The sequence below is a fragment of the Aquila chrysaetos genome, chromosome 11 (assembly GCF_900496995.4).
Source record: "Aquila chrysaetos chrysaetos chromosome 11, bAquChr1.4, whole genome shotgun sequence".
Lineage (NCBI taxonomy): Eukaryota > Metazoa > Chordata > Aves > Accipitriformes > Accipitridae > Aquila > Aquila chrysaetos.
Genome location: NC_044014.1, coordinates 164,688 through 183,023, shown reverse-complemented (window position 1 = coordinate 183,023; position 18,336 = coordinate 164,688). Strand labels below are relative to the sequence as shown.

General features: G+C 36.5%; 1 protein-coding gene across 2 annotated transcripts in view; it reads right to left on the bottom strand.

The window, feature by feature from the left end:
• Positions 1–12,858: 12,858 nt before the first annotated feature.
• CFAP46 (cilia and flagella associated protein 46) overlaps positions 12,859–18,336 on the bottom strand; it is a 101,714-nt gene continuing 96,236 nt past the window's right edge. For both annotated transcript variants that reach the window (XM_030030593.2, XM_030030592.2), the window contains exons 60-61: positions 17,804–17,890; positions 12,859–17,005 (exon numbers count right to left, since the gene is read on the bottom strand). In XM_030030593.2, coding sequence (XP_029886453.1) covers positions 16,869–17,005; positions 17,804–17,890 — 224 coding nt within the window. In that variant the 3' untranslated portion in view covers positions 12,859–16,868. The remainder of the gene's footprint in view (positions 17,006–17,803; positions 17,891–18,336) is intronic.

Genomic DNA, 18,336 nt, shown 5'->3' with positions numbered 1-18,336 from the left:
TTAGTTGCAAGACATAAAGGAGTAATTTGTAACATTTTAAAAACCTAATTTTTAATAAGCAATTTTTATACACTGTGATCTTCCACTTAACTCATCCTGGACTCAAAATTAATCTGAATTTTATGCTTTTTATATTTTCTGAGTAGAAGGATTGTTCAGATTCAAATGCCCTGATTTCTTTTTAGAATGGTAAGATCCAAAGCAGGGAGTTACTCCACAAATAACATCATGAGCTGCACATGTGAGAATTCACTGCAAGACATCTATGGTCTTCATATTCATCTCACAACATTTCATGAAGTGATTGTCTTTTACAGTATAATTTTGGCTTCAGTGGGCTTGAACTTTTGCAGTGCTCAATCTTGAACCCAAACTACGAACCTCACTCTGACAGCCACATCCTTTCATGATTCATATTCTTTACCATTAATCCTGCAGGATCTAGATCAGAAAAGTGAATAGATATATATGCCTTAAATGTTTTGGAAATATTATGAGACAGGAAGGGTAAGGTATTCAATTATTATTGGTATGCATATTTTTGTGCTCATTAGTCTGTTAGTGAGGTATGATTTGAAAGCAAAAATTCTTGCATTAAGACTCGGATTTTCTCTTTCAAGGATATGTTGACCTAGGTTAATCACATGTTAATGGTACTGGATGTATTAAATCATGAAGAATTGGCAGAAGTGTTAGTATTTAATTAAAAGCAACAGAATTATTTTATCTCCTTAGAAGGTGAGGATATGTAGAGTACAGCGCTGTAGTACAAAATAAAGCATCAAAACTTAAGTAATGGCAAAGAAAAACACAATGTAAAAATGCATGGAAAACCTTAGAAAATAGCAAGTTAAAATGAGATCCGCCATCTGATAACTGGCTATAACATCTTCAATAAAAGTCACTCATGATGAAGTGGTACTGGTGAGCCTTTTAAACTATTTCACCAAGGAAAACTTGGTTTGCATCTATAAATTAATTGAGGACACCAGTTTGTAAAGATAGTCAAAGACAGTGTCTCCAACTAACAAGAATGGAAACACACCCACTTAACAGACTAATAGCCAGTGTGAGGTTAGCCATAGGTCACATTACCATTGTGCGTGGTGGGGTGGATAGTCTGACATCAGGCTTTGAATTACTGCACTCAAAACATTATAAGGAAGTGTATTCATAGAGGATCTTTAGGGCAGTGCTCACATTTCAGCCACAGAGCAGACAAATAACCTTAGCTTTTTTATGAAGAAAAGGGAGAACTACAGCACACCAGGAACAAAACAGGAATCCTCAGAATGAGAGAACGTATAGGAATACCCTGTGAAGTCATGACATTAAGCCCTGCTTCCTTTTGCCTCATCATAAGCAAGTGCTAGAAAGAGAAGGCAAGATTTTTCTCCCCAAGTGCTCCTGCAACAGCCACCTGAATACTTTCATAGTCAAAAGTTCTGAAGTGATTTTTTTTTTTCTGTGCAAAAACAATTGTCATATACATTTTTTTCATGGGAAACAGTTTTGAGATAACTTTCAGGGAGTGACTTTTAGAAGAAGATTTATTAAAAATTTGTTTAGAAACTGCAGCATTTTCTGCACTTTTTGGTTACTAAAGTTGGAAGATAATAAGAAAACATGGACACACACACACACACCCACACACCCCATTTTCCTATACATTATTAGAAGCTTCAAATTGTTGCTGTTCTCTGGATAACAGTAAAGTGCTGGCAGTATTCTTTTCATGGAGAAGTCTTTGTCAAGGTGTTAGTTTTTAAAATGAAAGGGAATTTTAACCACTTACTGTTTGCACTCAACTGTTCTGCTGTTATTCAGATCATTAATTAAAGGTGTGACAGTAGTGTTTAGCCATACAGGAAATAAAAAGTGTTTGCAGACTTCACTGTCAACTCAAATTTAGAGAAGCATTGTACAGATCCAAAAAGGCACCGAAGAAGACAATAGATAATTATGAAAAAGCAAATTAAATATTTGTTAAAGATGGTAACACTTGAACTCAGTGACAGGAGTAACAACAAATGAGGAGTAGTTAGGACGGAATTATGGAGACTCTTGCTTGTGAAGACAAGAAACTTCTATATGCACTGCAGTAGGTATTGTGGACATCAAAGAGGTATGGCTAAAATAAAATAGAGGGCATGATTACATGAGATAAGGCAACATAGTAGTAGTGGCCAGAGGAAAAAATGAGATTAGAAATAATAATAATAATTTCAGACATGGCCAGAATATTTGTGCCAAAGTGGAACAAAGATGGTTCCCCAGGTCAGAGGAGACAGTTTTGTCATTGATGATAACAGGATTGTGGGAGGAAGAAAGAGTAGCAGCTACACAAATCTCAGAATCGATGATCACACATACAGTTTTGGACACACAGCTTTGAAAATAATTGTGAAACATTCAGAAACAGAGACTGGCTAAGACACAGGCCTAGGAGGGATGGAGACACATTAGAAATAAAAAGCTAGATTTGCATGCTATTAGTAAAAATAGTAGAGGAATCCACAGGAGTGGAGGCAATTGTTTAGGTTATGCAGGAAAAAGTGGATTGAACTTAGAGGATGGTGAGATAAGAAGAAAGTCTCATGCCCTGAGTGACTGGTCAAGGAGTTATATCATAAAGAAAACAATGTTTAGTAGAGTGAGATGCAGTGCAGGATGTTAGGATGGAGGATGTAATCAGTACCACAAAACCAAGTGGGAAACATATTCTGGAGAGCTAGGTTTATAGATGTTAACAGACATTTGTTGAGAGGCAATTTATCAGGGTGGAACACATGAAAGCCTGAGAGAGGGGAGTGTAATCTGAGCCACAGAAGTAGAACGTGGTAGATGAGGTGCTACTTTTCAAGAGTGTCAAAGACACAAAGTGATGGCTGGGGGTCATGCAGTGTGCTCAGCAGCTTTCTGGAGAGAACCGTTTTTGTATTGTCAAGAGAAGTAAGCAGAGAAGCAGGAGAAATTGAGGAGGTAAAGAAAGCATAAGAGAGAAACAGGGGTAAGCAGGCATTCATTCACAGTCTGTTAGGAGCAGTGGGATTAGCATGAAGGTATCAGTAGTTCCTTTTCAACAGAGAAGTTCATAATTTAATTAAATATACTGGAAAATACCTGAGCAGGACCTAAGTGACACACAGGGGTTCATCATCTAAACCTGTGTTCCTAGCGTGAAGCTCTATCTTGAGAGTTTATGGAGAAACAGTTCATGTCTTATTCCACATATAGCTCATGGCCTAACTACCACTGTTAAAATTTGAATTGTACTCCTTTCACATTAGCCCCTCTAGCACACTTAATAGATTACATTTATGGTTGTGTTATATCATTTTGCCACCCTGTTAGACAAACACTCTGACATGCAGCAAGCACAGACATAAAAATGAGGGCTGCAACAGGGTGATATGAAAATTGGTGGTTCTGGACAAATAGGAAAATAATATTAGAGTCTAATTAGTCTTCACTTCATTTGGAGAAGGAATTAATTAGTCTTAATAGGACCACAGAGGCATCACAAATGTTTTCTTTCCATCAAGCAAAGTCTACATTGAACAACAATTAATCAATCATTCTCATAAAACACAGGGTGTCAGCAATATTTCTCACTGTCCATAACACTGTTATTTTTCAAGTCCTCACAAGTATATTCTGTTAAGAGCCAGATTTAGTTTGCTTTATTAATATGAGTATGCCTATAACTGTGGGAAAACCCATTTTCTTGAACAAGGCATTGGTTCCCTTCTGGACATAGGAACAAATGGTTTTTGTAAATGTTTACCAGCTCTCCAGCATTAACATTCCCTGTCTCTAGTGAGATGCTGTCTCTGTGAGAGGTTCCCATCTTTGATACACACAAGGAATAATAAAATCAGTGGGAGTTTACATGTTAAAATATCTTCAGTAATGCTTTTCAGGAGGAGGATCCTTTTTTCCTGCCTGTCAATCAGAGAGTACTTTTTAAAACATGTGAACACCTTGATGCATTGGTAGTAGTCCAACCAAACAATATTACCCCCTGACACAAAGTGTTACAGAGTTCCCAGAAGTTGATTGTTAAGTCTTTCAATGTTACACAATAAAAATTTTTTAGAATTACAAGCAAAAAAAAGGGGTGGAGGGCAGGCTCTTTTTTTTTTTTTTTTTTTGAGTTGCACACAGTGACTGAAGAGACGCCTCTTGCATGATGTGGTAAGAGCACAGCAGTTTACCATATACAAAAAGTAAATTATGCAATGGATGGTTTTAAAGATCTTAAGATTTCATGACTAAAAGGTGTGAATGCTGCCACAGTCAGTGTGCTCATGCTTGCTTGTGGACTAATAAACAGCCTCCTGTGTCCTTGAATTTTTGTTTTGCCACCAAGAGTATGCCTAGAAATCACATCCCTTTTCTAAAAAATGTTTTATAGCATTATCTACGGTTTGCAAAATTAGCAATGTAGCACTACACCATTCTTCCGCTTTGTGATCATTTATTACATTTTAATGATGCAACCTAGACAAAATAACTGCCCTTCCTATAAATCTTCCATGACATTGGGGGATAATTACTTTGTGTTTTTGCTTAAAAACATCAGCACTAATCCATCAATTTCCTTGTTTATAATGGAAATAGCATTTTTATTTTTTTGGAATATAAATTATGGTTGCCATAAGAGCTACTGTCGTGTTATGAGGTCATGCTGGTTCCTTTGGGATAACAGTAAGAAAGGCACTGACACTCAAGGCTAGCTAAATGGTCACTCATGCTAACATACAGGTCTCTACAGCCAAGGCCTATGGTTAAACTCTGCTTAGATTCTGCCTGAAATCACTATCTCCTAGTCTTCTGCAGTGGCCCACCACAGTTGCTCTGCATTTATAGTTGTGCCAGCACTTTCTTGTGGGGAAATAAATATATCTGTTCTCAAGGGTGTATATCCTTGAGAAATAAAAACAAATTCCCGGCTGAAATTTGGCATGGGGAAAGATTTCAAAATAGCTTAATAGCTTTCAAAATCAATTATTTCAGTAAGAGAGAAAATGCTGAGGTTTAAAAGTAGACTATCCAGGCTATTTTCCATAGCCTCAAATCTAGAGGAAGAGTACATTTTTAAAATGTCATAAGATCAACTCACCTCACCACCCACTAGCAGAGAAGAAGGGGAGGACTTAGCCACTGAATGATGTGTTGGTGCACTTTAAAAAGTTTTCACATTCTTGCTCTGGCAACAGACAAACACAGCTTCTCTAGGGATTTGCTACTGCTTTTTGAAGATACAAATATCTTAATATGCAGATTTTGTTTCTCCTAAAATCACATGTAACTGCAGAGCACTGCTAGAGGAGATACTACCTGCTCAAAGTGAAAGGGCATGGAGAAGAGCAGAGATTCTTATTAAGGCCCAGCTCTACCAAAAGTTCATCATAAGCAGGATCATTCCAGCATAGCTCTGAAGTAGGGGAGATGGAGATTAACGTCTAATTCATCCATTTGCATCTCATGATAATCGGGTTGCTCCTTTTGCAAATATTTTTACCTTGTTTTTTGGCAAAAATGCACTTAATCATTTGTCAGTGTTTCCACTTTTGAGTAACGAGGCCTTGTCCGGCCCACACTGAGTCTCTATTGCCAAGGGCTCTGAAAGAAAAAAGGCAACTAGCAATCAAATCAAGTTTGATAAACACATTTCTCCGTGTTTCTGGCTTTAGCTGCAATATTAATTCCTGCTTTTTCTTTGTTTCCTGCTTTCTCTTCCATTCACTTCTTCTCCAGGCTCAGACCAAAACCCCCAAAATAAAACACTTCTGATGTTCTCCTTCAGCTTGCGTATCTGTGACCCCACTCAGAGGAGACCTTTTCTCACAACAAATACAGTTATAAAGGAGACAGGGTTTTGATGGGATCCTTCAGTGAGACGAGGTGACTTGTTTAAGCCTAAGTAGGTCCAGCACTCACATACGCTCTGAGTCTCCATGATATTCCTCTACCACTATTCCAACCTGACTGTTCCCACAGATGTATGCAGGGCAGACAAGTTTGTTCACAGTCTAGCTAGAGGAATAAAATACATATTCATCGGCTAAAACCTTTTCTGTTTAATTTTGACCTCAGTGAAAATGATTATCCAAGAAAACAGAGTCATGAACATTAACAATAATTCTCATCTCAATTATTGAGAAATATAATTTGTAAATGATTAGTGGAGAAAAGATTCTTAGAAAATTTATGATAATGTTCTTTATTATAATACTTTGTATTATAAATTGTACTATTCTTTCTCTTTATTACATTTATATTGAAGCCTCTTTCCTTTTCTTTGTCACAAAGAGTTAAAATCTGTAAGAGAATTTAAGAGCCTTTCAGTAATTTGGCACATCAGTTTTAGCTCAGCTATTACCTAGCTGCATCAAGATATTAATGTAGTCATCTCTCTTTAGTCTCAATGAATTGCTATAAAAATGTCAAACAATTAGATTATATTGGCCAACATAGCCCTGTTTGATTAAGTACAGATGTGGGCCATGTCCCTTGAATCATACTGATGAAGAAGCAGAAAGGCTTGTAGAACTCCAGTGCAAATTTATTTCAATATACATACCATTTAGGTTTCTAATGTCAGTACTTGCAATACTAATAACTAAAAAATGCTAAATAGGTATTTTCAGATGGAATAAAAGTCAATGTCATTCAGGACAAATACTAATGAACTCTGTCGGAGGAGGAAAAAAAACACCTATAAAAATAGCACAGAAGCCAGTATGCTGGTACAAACATAGACGCTGCTCCCTTACACAGTTGTGACTAGACCAAAGGAGCAAAATGAACATCCTTCTTACTTATGGGAATAGTACTGCTTAAATTCTGTCTCTGCCTGGACCAGAAAATATAACACATACTTTTGTGTCAGGAAAACAACCAGTGTCTAAGTATTTGGTAGAGATATCTGGTTACAAATGTCTCAGTGTTGGCTGCTATGCCATTTTGGAAGTCAGTAAGACAGTGGACTTCCCTTTTTCTGCATGTACAGCCCTGCCATGGAATGCAGGTACAACTGGAACAACAGGAAGGTACAAATCCTTACAGATGAAATACCTCTCAACCATCTGGTGTCCACACAGACCACATGTAATTAAAAGCTAAAGCTATGTTGTTATAACTTAAAAGCTGAAAACAGTTTCTGCTCCATATATGATAAAAATTCGGAACATGGTTTAGTTGTTCACATTTTGCTAGAACAGACACATAATAGGCAAAGCATACTGACAGTATATCATCTCCATGGTATGGTCTTCCTCAGCTGAAGAAGTCTGTTCCCACTCTACCCCAGCAAATCTTTATCCCTGTGCATCTGAGCTAGTATTTGGTCTTGAGCAGCAGTGCAGGAGAAAGCATGCTCCTGGGATATTAGGTTATAAGATTACATTGTAATCATCATAAACACAAAGGCCCAGTGAGGATCAGATGAACAATGACAAGGAAGGTACTTTAGTAACTTGAACAGTGTAAGGAGTTGAGCAAGTTGCTACTTTTAGGGCTATCAAAGGAGGACGATCAGCCTGTTGACCTGGGATGAAACTCACTGAGATGGGTTAAGGAGCTAAACTCCCTTCCTGTGTGCCTTGCAGACTGAAGGGGGTCATTGTCTACAGCAGAATATAGGATGCAGGGAAAAACAGGTTTGGAGTTTTAAAATCTAGTATGAGATGTTTTAAGGTGTTTATGGGAACTGATGAGACTTACGGGATGTTTAGAGGAAGGACCAAAGGTGGGGAAAAGGAGGGCTCAAGATGTATCAGGTGCAGGGAAATAGGGGTGAAAGGGGCTAAAGGGGTCAACTGCATGTAAACAGGCTGCTAGTCAGTATGTTGTCTGACTGAGACCTGCACTTCAACACCACAGTCTATCCTATCTTCTCATTAATCCTCCTAACTACATTCTGTGTGGGTGTGCTCTCTGTTCTGAGTAGGTATGTGTGAACACGAGTAAACTTCCATTTGCTAAGATAAGCTAGTGAGTAGCCAGCAAGTAGGATAAGAAGTCTGAGTACCTGCAACTGGAGTGGGCTGTGAACATCCAAGGTTTGTATGTTTGGGTGCTGGCAACTGGGGAGATTACGTACTGCATAGACTGAGAAAGAGTAACTGAGCCCTGATCTGACTCACATTTCTGGGTTCCAGGGAGAAGCTCACCAGCAAGAATAGCTAGGAGAAAGAGACCAGGCAAGAATGTGTAATGGAATACAATAGCAAGATTCAAAATGACTTAGCTAAAGTAAAATGACAGGAGAAAACATTTCCATTTACTTTTGCAAGACATAACAGTAGTGGCTGCTGTATATGACAATAAGAGTACCAGTTTACATTTCATAGATATTGTGACTGATGTTCTAGCAGGGAACTAACACAGGTAGGAAAAACCGAATCTGCTTGCTTTCTTGAAAAATCATTTCACGGCACTCTGCCTCAGGTAATGATGAAGGCTGTCCAGGACTGGGAATTTGGGAAGTATTACTGTGCTGGACATGGATAACTGTCTGCATGGAAAAGATGGCACTGTTCTCTCCAAACCCTTTCTGAAATGAGTCATTCCATTTTTTTATGTGGATATCACTGATCTGGTAGGTGAGAGCTCCTACAAGAGCCAAGACATTTTGTTCTAGGTTTTTATTAATTATTAGTCAATGATGAAGACAGTATGTTTAGATATGTCTTATGACTTCTAAGTGACATTAGGGTCCTGATACAGTGACCACGTACTGGAATACTTTTTCCTCTATTAAATACTATGCCAATATCATGCTTATTGTTATATGCAATTTAGCTGTTACCTCACTATCGATTAACCAAATTATTACAGACAGCCATCTACATACCTCAGCTGTAGCATACTTCATGCTCATTTATCTTATATTCTGTAAACAACTTCAGGAGCTACAAGTCCAGATAAATTCTGAGGACACGACAGAACTGCAAATATTTTTGGAAACCTATTCTTTTCTTCCAACAGAAGCTCTTAGTTAATTCTCTGACAGTGTATTGACAGGTAATTAATAAGTATCTGTCACATCAGTTGAAGAACAGACTGTTTCTGGCTGCTTCAAGAATGCTGACAACTTCAGCAGACAAGCTTATTAATACTAGAACGAGGGTCAAGATGTCTGCTCTGAGCAGACTAAATGTTTTCATCGCAAACTTTTTTCCCCCAACATTCCTTTTCCCTTCTATGTTATTGCAGATTACAGCTGTCACTGTTCTCTCATCAAGTTCACTTTGTACTTACAAGCTTGTTCTCCATGCCATCCATAGCAGTTTTCCAAATGAACACTTCTGGCCTACAGTATGAAACCATTTTCCCTTGCTGACTGATTGTGATCATGCCTTCATTGTGCTAATCAAAACAAATTGTGAGCAGTGATCTGTCTCTTAAAATCTTGGCATTAAAGAGAAGACAGGGAATAGCAGTGTGGGCACTGTCACTGTGATGTGATTAGTAAGTATCATCTAATACCCAGTCAGATAATAAAACACCCATAATATATAATATTTTCATAAGGAAGTCAGTACAGCTTATGATTGTCCAGGAAAATTACTAGCTGCACTTTTGCAAAACCAAGTTTTGGAGGGTTTTTTTGCTGCAACTCTCCCTGCAGTGTAGCTACTATTGACTTCTTTCACAATTGACATACTTGTGCAAAATGAAGGAAAAAAAATTTTAAAAGAATTTGAGACAATAATGGACCTGATTCAGTTTACTTCAGTGTTCTTATCTGTAGCTTATCTCAGTGCACCTGTAGCATGGAAAAGTTGTTATGTCAACTCTTGAATTATTGAATTGTTGAATATGGGTACAGTAGGCCCATAAAACCAGAAGTCTGAACCATCCATTCTGGTAAGAAACTTGTGATAGTAACTTTACTTTCTTTAAAAAAATTAAGTCATCGAAAAGGCTAGAGGGAAATACAGAACATTATAAAATACATTTTCAGATGTATGCTCAGAAAATAAACACAAACTCCTAATTAGTGCAGCCCCTGTTGGGAGGTTTCTGGAAAAGCTGTTCATCTTTGTGGCCATCTAGTTTCTCCTAATAATTTCAAATGGTAAATGTCAAGTATGAGACCATCAAGAAAAGTGATGGGTCGTGAACATTCAGTTATAGGAAAGAATGTAGTACCAGAGCTCAGTACTGATCTTGCTTTCAGTTTCATCTTGCAAGTTTTCACCCTCTTCTGCCATCATGTGTCAGGCTGAAGCATTATATGAAGTAAAGGAAAACTAAATTGCAGTAGTAATTCAGTGATAAAAAAATATGTCCCTAAATATCTCCTGTAGTAATGGACACTGCCACCAAACTGAAAAGCTAAGTGAAAAGAGAGGGATGTTATGTTTGAAAATTTTCAGAAAGCTAGTCAAATGTATATAATTTCTATTAACGACATCTTTATTTGCTGATGGTGACACAAAACACTAAGGCTTAAGATTATGATTATTGAAGATTATTTCCCTTTTAATTTCTTGTATCTTCTTAGCCTAAGACATAGGCCTTTACTTCCGAAAGGGGCCTTTGTTTTGTTGGCTTTAACTGTATTGAACTTAACACTGACTTAGTATACGTATACTCTCTTGACAGTGGAAGAATACATTCCATGGTAGATGTATTACTGTGATTACAAAGTTTATTTTAATATCTTTAAAAATATACATATATATAATAATAGATAGCAAGATTCAGATTTCAGGGAATATTATAATTGATATTTTACATAACAGCAACATTGCTAACATATCATACTACTTTTTTGTAAAAATGGGATTAAGTGATCTAAAATTATTCCTCACACTGTAAGTCTTAGGCAACCCTCTGGAAAGCTGCAATTTATTAAAACTGTTTCCTCTGTTCTTATACTTAAATGAAGACTTTTGTGACTATTGCTTTTGAAAATGGTACCTACTAGGTTCATGAAAGACCACCCATGTTCTGCTCTCACTGACAGAGAAATACTCTATCCATTCATTTCCTGAGTAATGACTCAGGTCTTCCACAGACTGGTAAATATTTCAGGGCACATAAGCATGCCTTCAGTTTTAATGTGACCACATTCTTAAAATCCATGCTAGTAACTGTCATTGTATCCACATAAAGACACTTCAGTTAGAGGCATGAATTAATACCCAAGAGGTATTTTAAAAAGCTCTTCCTTGTGGCTTTACAGCCATTGAGCTGGTCTTTCATCCACAATATATAGAGGAAGAGATTTTTATTCACATAGGATGGTTGGCTCCCCTCTGACATCCTACTCCTGGATAGCTTTCAGTTCAGACAGGTTGCCAAAGCAGGGGTCAGAAGGCTTAGCAGGTTGTAAAGTCATTAAATTAGTGTTCAAACTCAGACAAATGGGCTTAAATAGTCATGGGAATGTATCTTTGCAACAATCTCAAATCTGCTCTCTTTTCCCTGCCTACAAATAGACATAGCCATCAGGTGCTAAGTTTTGGCGTGTGCTCTACCGCATCCCTTTGCAAAGTGGGGAGACAGACTTACTGAGAGGACCAGCTATCCTAGCTTTGGAGAGAGTAGCATGTGTGATGAGATATCCTTGAATGATTGCTTATGGCAGTTTAATTTTAGACCAGTTAGTTACACCAGGGACTAATGACAGAGCTGCTCTTTTTTTGTTGTTGTTTTATCATTTTGTAGCAAACTTGCTGCAGTTCTTCCCTGCAGACCATTTAGAACTACACACTTTTTTTGGACAGCTACCTACTACTCAAATTATGTTCTTGTCCTAGAATATTATCAATAAATTCAGGGTTTTTTTCTCCTCACATTTTTCAGATTACATAAATTTTAGCTGACCAATTCTTTTCATGCTCAGATATATTATGAAATGTCATTTCTGTTATAAAAGCTAATTGATAATGTGATTTGTTATGTTGCTGAGACATAATTCAGATAGTTATTTTAAAGCCGTTGATACATGGAATAGCACTAACTGTTTAATATTTCTTTTATGAATGGATACAGCGCAAAGGAACGATGTGATGCCATGTAGATGAAATATTTTCAGAAGCTTTTATTCTTGTTGTTTGGGCTTGTGCCAATGTCTTTCTAGTAGAGAGCTCATACGTCCTAAGCTGTATCTACTGTAATTTATTCCTTGGTCATTAGTAGGATTTTTTTCCTCCAAGTTGCTGAACAATATATAATATTTTAAAAATTAATAGCTCACAGTCAAATAAATGGAGAGCATTCTCTAGCATACACCTCCAAAAAGTAGAAAAGTATTTTTTATTTAATAAAAATATTTTCAAATATTTTTTCTTTTTTATTTAATAATTTCTCTCTTAATATAATAAAAAGAATTTCTTGCTCTGGTGAGACCCCAGCTGGAGTACTGCATCCAGCTCTGGGATCCCCCGTACAAGAAAGACATGGACCCGCTAGAGCAGGTCCAGAGGAGGGCCACAAAAATTGTCCGAGGGATGGAGCACCTCTCCTGTGAAGAAAGGCTGAGAGAGTTGGGGTTGTTCAGCCTGGAGAAGAGAAGGCTCTGGGGAGACCTTATGGCGGCCTTTCGGTATAGAAAGGGGTCTTACAAGAAAGACAGAGAGACTTTTACAAAGGCCTGTAGTGACAGGACAAGGGGTAACGGCTTTAAACTGGAAGAGGGTAGATTTAGATTAGATTATAAGGAAGAAGTTCTTCACTGTGAGGGTGGTGAGGCACTGGAGCAGGTTGCCCAGAGAGGTTGTGGATGCCCCATCATTGGAAGTGTTCAAGGCCAGGTTGGATGGGGCTTTGAGCAACCTGGTCTAGTGGAAGGTGTCCCTGCCCATGGCAGGGGGGTTGGAACGAGATGATCTCTAAGGTCTCTTCCAACCCAAACGATTCTGTGATTCTATGATTCTATTTATACAATTTTAATATTAGGACTTGCCATCCTGAATTTGCTATTTGTATGTACTTAATGAATAGTTTAAAATAATCACATCAGCATTTCATCATTACTATTTCCATCACAGTTCTTAGGGAGTACTCTTTCTGTACAAAATCTTGTATGAAATCAACAGTCTTAATTCCATTTTTGTACCTGCAGCTGGAAATTTTGGTCTACTCATTTCATATTCAATGTTAAAGAATGAAGACCTTCAGTATGGCACCTTGTATGACTATGCTACTATTTAGTTCTCCAAATAATTTGAAGCCAAGGATCCTCTTGGGGATCTCATATATTAGGCTGCTACAAGATAAACATACACTTCTTTGCTCCTTCTGTGGTGCACACAGATTTCTTTTGTTTTCATTGCCACCATCTGTTGGCTCACTCTGGGGGGAGATATCTTGCTATTGTTAGTCCACATAATTTGCTTTGAAAGCACCTCGCTGTTGTTTTGTTTGGGGGGTGGTGGTGGTGTTTTTTTTTTTTATTTTGAACCTTGACTTGAACAGAGATGACATTTACCCAGACCTTTGCACAGTCTGTTTCAAACCTGACATGGATTTCATTCCATCAGCAGAGAAGATATCTGAGAACCTCTCTATTTTTTCTCTTTTGTTTTTTCACTCCCACTCTCTCCCCTAATTCTAGACTCCACCTGAGTAGGCGCTGCCTTATAATTCTCAGCTGATGGTCAAATGACTCAACAATAAATGAAACATTTCAATTTGGTCTGGTAAATATGCCCTAAACTATCTGTCATGTCCCATTTCTTGGAACAGAGTTGGCTGACTCTAAAATTTTTAAGTGAGAACTATTACATTTCTGCAAAAGCTTCTAAATTGCAGGAAATGTTTGTGTGTGTGACAAAGATGTAAATTTAGGACTTATTCAGCTTCTTAAATGCCAAGACTTGTTAGGCATATTACAGTCCATTTAAGTGGGGTCTTTTTATGTTTCCTAATTAAAACTCATGTTGTCTTCACAGAGGAGTCCTTCTGCCTAAACTTTCAATCACAATCTGAAGACTATCAGAAAATTTTAAGCTTTTAGTTGCTTATTCAAATCAGGTTCTGAAACAGAAATTTTATACAGCATTCCTTCTCAACCTTTCTTTGCTGAGTTCCATTCATATTTACTGTCTTTAAAAGATAAGCATTCTGAACACTAAAACTGTATCAGCTCAGCTGCTGAATCCTTCCTCTGCATACGAAGCAGGTTCTTCTTTGTTAAATTGTCATTGTAAATTTAAAAGAAATATAAAATATGTTAATTTGTCTATGCTCTTTTTCTTTTGAAATCATTCCAAATTCTACTATATATCTTTTCCTGAAGTGACTCTTTACTTTTGTACAATCATGTCACTGCATATTGCTACAAACATATAATGGAAAAGAAGATATTATTTCCAGTATTAATTCCTGAAGGAATGAACTAGATGTCTTCATATGTCACTGAATGCATATCCACTGTCACCTGAAGTCCAGTTTATCATCTACTCATGTAGTCCTACTACTATTAATGATTTTACTGACTGGTATTTAGCACTGTAATACAGAGAATACTCTCCTAATACCCCAGGCAATTTGGTTATGACTACACTTCATGGCCGTAACTCAATTATTTTTTAATGCCTCAGAAATGTCAATCAGACATATTATGTAATTATGCATGCCATCCACTTTTACTATACTTACCCAGCATACATTGCCCACTTGTAGGTATTCTGCCACAGCTTCTCTGATTAGTATTTCAAATATCTTACTCTCAACAAGTAAAGCTTACGTGTCTGAAGTTTCCTGGATAAGGCCATTACTCTTTATCAATGCTTTCTGATCAAGTAGTGCTGTCAGACCGTAAAGAAATTTTTGGTCATACTCATTCATCTTTCTGACAGAGGTTGTTGCAATGTAGTTAGAGCTAAAGTATCAAATACAAATGGGAATATTTTGGGAGAAAACCCACTTTGGTAGATTAAGTTATTTCCATCAGTTTCATAAATAAAACCATAGTAGTAAATTATTGAATAAGCCCATTGTACCTGGACATCAATGGTTTTTCTAACCTTTGCAATCTTGCAGTTTTTACCCTGGGTTATTCTCACAGAACAACACTGTAATTTCCGAAGCATCAAAACTTTTCTGGACTTTACTATTTATGAAATTTCTTATCTCAAGAAAGTGGAAGTTAATACAAATTCATGAACACTGTCATGTAGCAGGGCAGAGAAGGCTTCATGACTCCCATTGAATACACTATTTTTCAAAGCCTTTTATGTTACAGAAAAAGAGACAGCACTAGAAAGATGGCATTCCAGGTGGAAAAAAGCCATTAACAGCTGGCAAATACAATTTCATAGCAATGGATGTGTGGGAGAACGATGTGGAAATTAATCTAGGAAATAATTAAATTAACAATATAGTGGACATTTGCTATACTGAACAACAAGTGTGGACATTTGCTTCATTCAAGGGAAATTGCTTCTTCAAACTGAGAAATACTTGAGCTTCCCAAATACCATGCATGGGATTTTAAAAAAGCAGCTGCATAATAGTGACGCAATGAAAAGGTACCTGGTAAGACCTAAAAATAAACAAACAAATAAATGCAAGAACTTGGGGAAAGGGACTCATGCCAGTATCTGGTGAAACATGGCAAGTTCAGAGACTTGAAAATACCTTACACTGAATCCTTAATTTTCAGGCTGGATAACTTAAGTGCAGTCTATGATCTCTTCGTTACTTAATTTGTATTGTTACCAAATGCCCAGATACATGCCATAAAAAATATATGTCCAGTGTCTAAATGAAGAAGAAAATTATGTATAAAGGGAATAAAAATCATGCATGTTATGGAATGCAGTTTGGCAGAGCAGCTGCAGTTCATATAAGGTCATCTAATTAAATTGTGAGAGCAAGGGGGAAGGAAGCACAAATTTATATTCTATTGTGTGCATAAAAAAAAGTATTTTACATGTCATGATTTTGTAATTATTGTCTATATAGCCCTATATCTCTTACCAGGTTCTAATTAACTATAGCACAGTAGGTAGCCAAGAACAGTATCTTTTCAGTGCCATTTTAATGCTCTATCAGGAACACAAAAAATGTATCACAGGAAACAGACATCACCATTTTACTGGAAAAAAAAAAGAGAGTCTTAAAATGGTTTTAGTTGCAATAATGGTCAAAGGTTTGTATTTTCCATAAGTGCTAAATTATTTTACATTTATTTCTACTGTTATCACTACAAATAAAGTTTTAAAGTATGTATTTTAAAAATGCATTGCTGATTAACAGCATGTGACAAAATCTATACACGTAATAATCTTGTTTGGGATTTTGGAATAATTTAATATATCTTCACATGTTATTCAGAAAAACTATAGGGAAATAAAGAAAGCAAAACTTACTAAACATTTTATGTAATACTACCTTTTTTCCAAATTAAACTACAACTACCGATATATAAAAATTTAAAATAATTTCACTCAGAATAAGGTGACTTGGTAAATTTTTCAGTTGTTCTCCTGATAAATCTTCCATGTAAAAATAAAATACATCAAGGAAAAGTTTTTCCAAATGGAAGTACTGACAATGATACATTCCAATTCCACTCATGCATCAATGCCCAAAAATACTAGCCTAATTTCCTTTAAGATGTGTTGGTACTCACCAAATTCTTTTATGGGATTCACCAAGTTCAGAAAACCTTAGAGTACTAACTGAAACCTCTAAAATAAATGTTCTTTGATATTTTCCTGACACTTATCAAACTGTTTATATCTGAAACAGAAATCAGTCTATCAGCAAAACATACATTTTCTTAAGCTCACCTCTCCTTAGGCCATATAGAAATAAGTATCTGCCACACTTTTAAATGCAAAGGGTGCCCTACGCACAGTGTAGTGGTATTCTTAGTACAAAAAGTCTGACACAAATTACATAATAATTATGTTGGGTAAACCATATAGCACACAATTAAAAAATGATGGATGAGTTGCAGGAAGATTTGAGAAAGTGTGAATGGTCTGTTCTTCTGCTTTGTCTCTAGGAGAGCTGTGAGCATCCACTTCCACTATAAAAATATTTTTAAAACATTATTACATCATGTTAATGTAATTGCATATTGTTAATATAAAAATGCTTTAAGTGCAGTAATTTATCACTTCTCTTTGATTAATATTTGTGGTTCCTTTACATTCTTTTTATAATATTAATAACTGCCACTATATCCAAGAAGCATTTTCTGAAAAAAAACAGAAATCAACATTTCTGATCTGAACTCTCTCTCACTCTTCGGTTCTATGACAGTGTAAGTTATAATTAAAATTTATTTTATTTACCATTGTTTTAAGAGGTAATTCCCATACAATGAAAAAATCTATGTAATTTTATAAACAGTATATTAAAAGTTGTTTTACTCAAAAATCCTTCTCCCCTCTCCAACAAGACGCTAGGTTGAATTTCATATATATAGTGTGCCCTTTACAATACAGACTGTCTAATGACTGCATGTTCAACTTATGTTTTTGGAGTCTATAATCCATACCATTTCTATTGTTCATGTCATGTTCCTGATGTAACTTTTCAGTCACACTACTTCATTTTATAACAGTTCAGTGGAGCGTAACTTTTAGCTTTTGGTCAGCTATGACGAAGACTCCCCAAAATTTTATATATTTAAAATACAGGTACTCCAATTATAATATTGGATCAGTGGTCTTCCCACTCTCAATTCTTTTAAGAAGTGTCACAAAAATTTGTCATAGCTCATCCAAAAGATTCCACTTATACCTGTGAATTACCCATAGGTCTACCAGGTTCTAGTTAACATGCACTGCCAGTCTTTCATACTAAGCTTTTTAATTCTTACTTTTAATAGAATCCCTTTCCCTGTGAATCTTATTCTTTTGAAGAATATGGACTGTCTGCCCAGTTGTTCTTCCAATGCTCAACAAATCTGGAAAGAAATGTTACTTTCTGTGAGTTTTTAATGAAAATTTTGAAAAACAAGAAATGTTAACCATACAGCCTGGTGTCTTCACAATTAAAACTGAATGAAAAAGGATACCTTTACAGGTTTAGTTTTGTATCTCTGAAGATGTGAGTTATCTCCAGCTTTTGCTTTCCCCATAGTTTATGTAACTACAGATTGCCAAGTCCTAGGGCACTGCTCCTCACCATAGAAATCCTCTTCTTACCATATGACCATAAACAGACCCCCCCCTAAAACTGATTTAACTAGGTTACTGTTCTGTTTGAAAGAACCACCTGTCAACAACACGGTGGCTCTTGCATGCAGTTTACCTCCTATGGAAACTCCAGGCAAAATTTGGTGAGGAGCAAAGAAAGAGAGATGGGAGACAAGTAGATACACACACTCCATGAGTGCATACATACAAATGT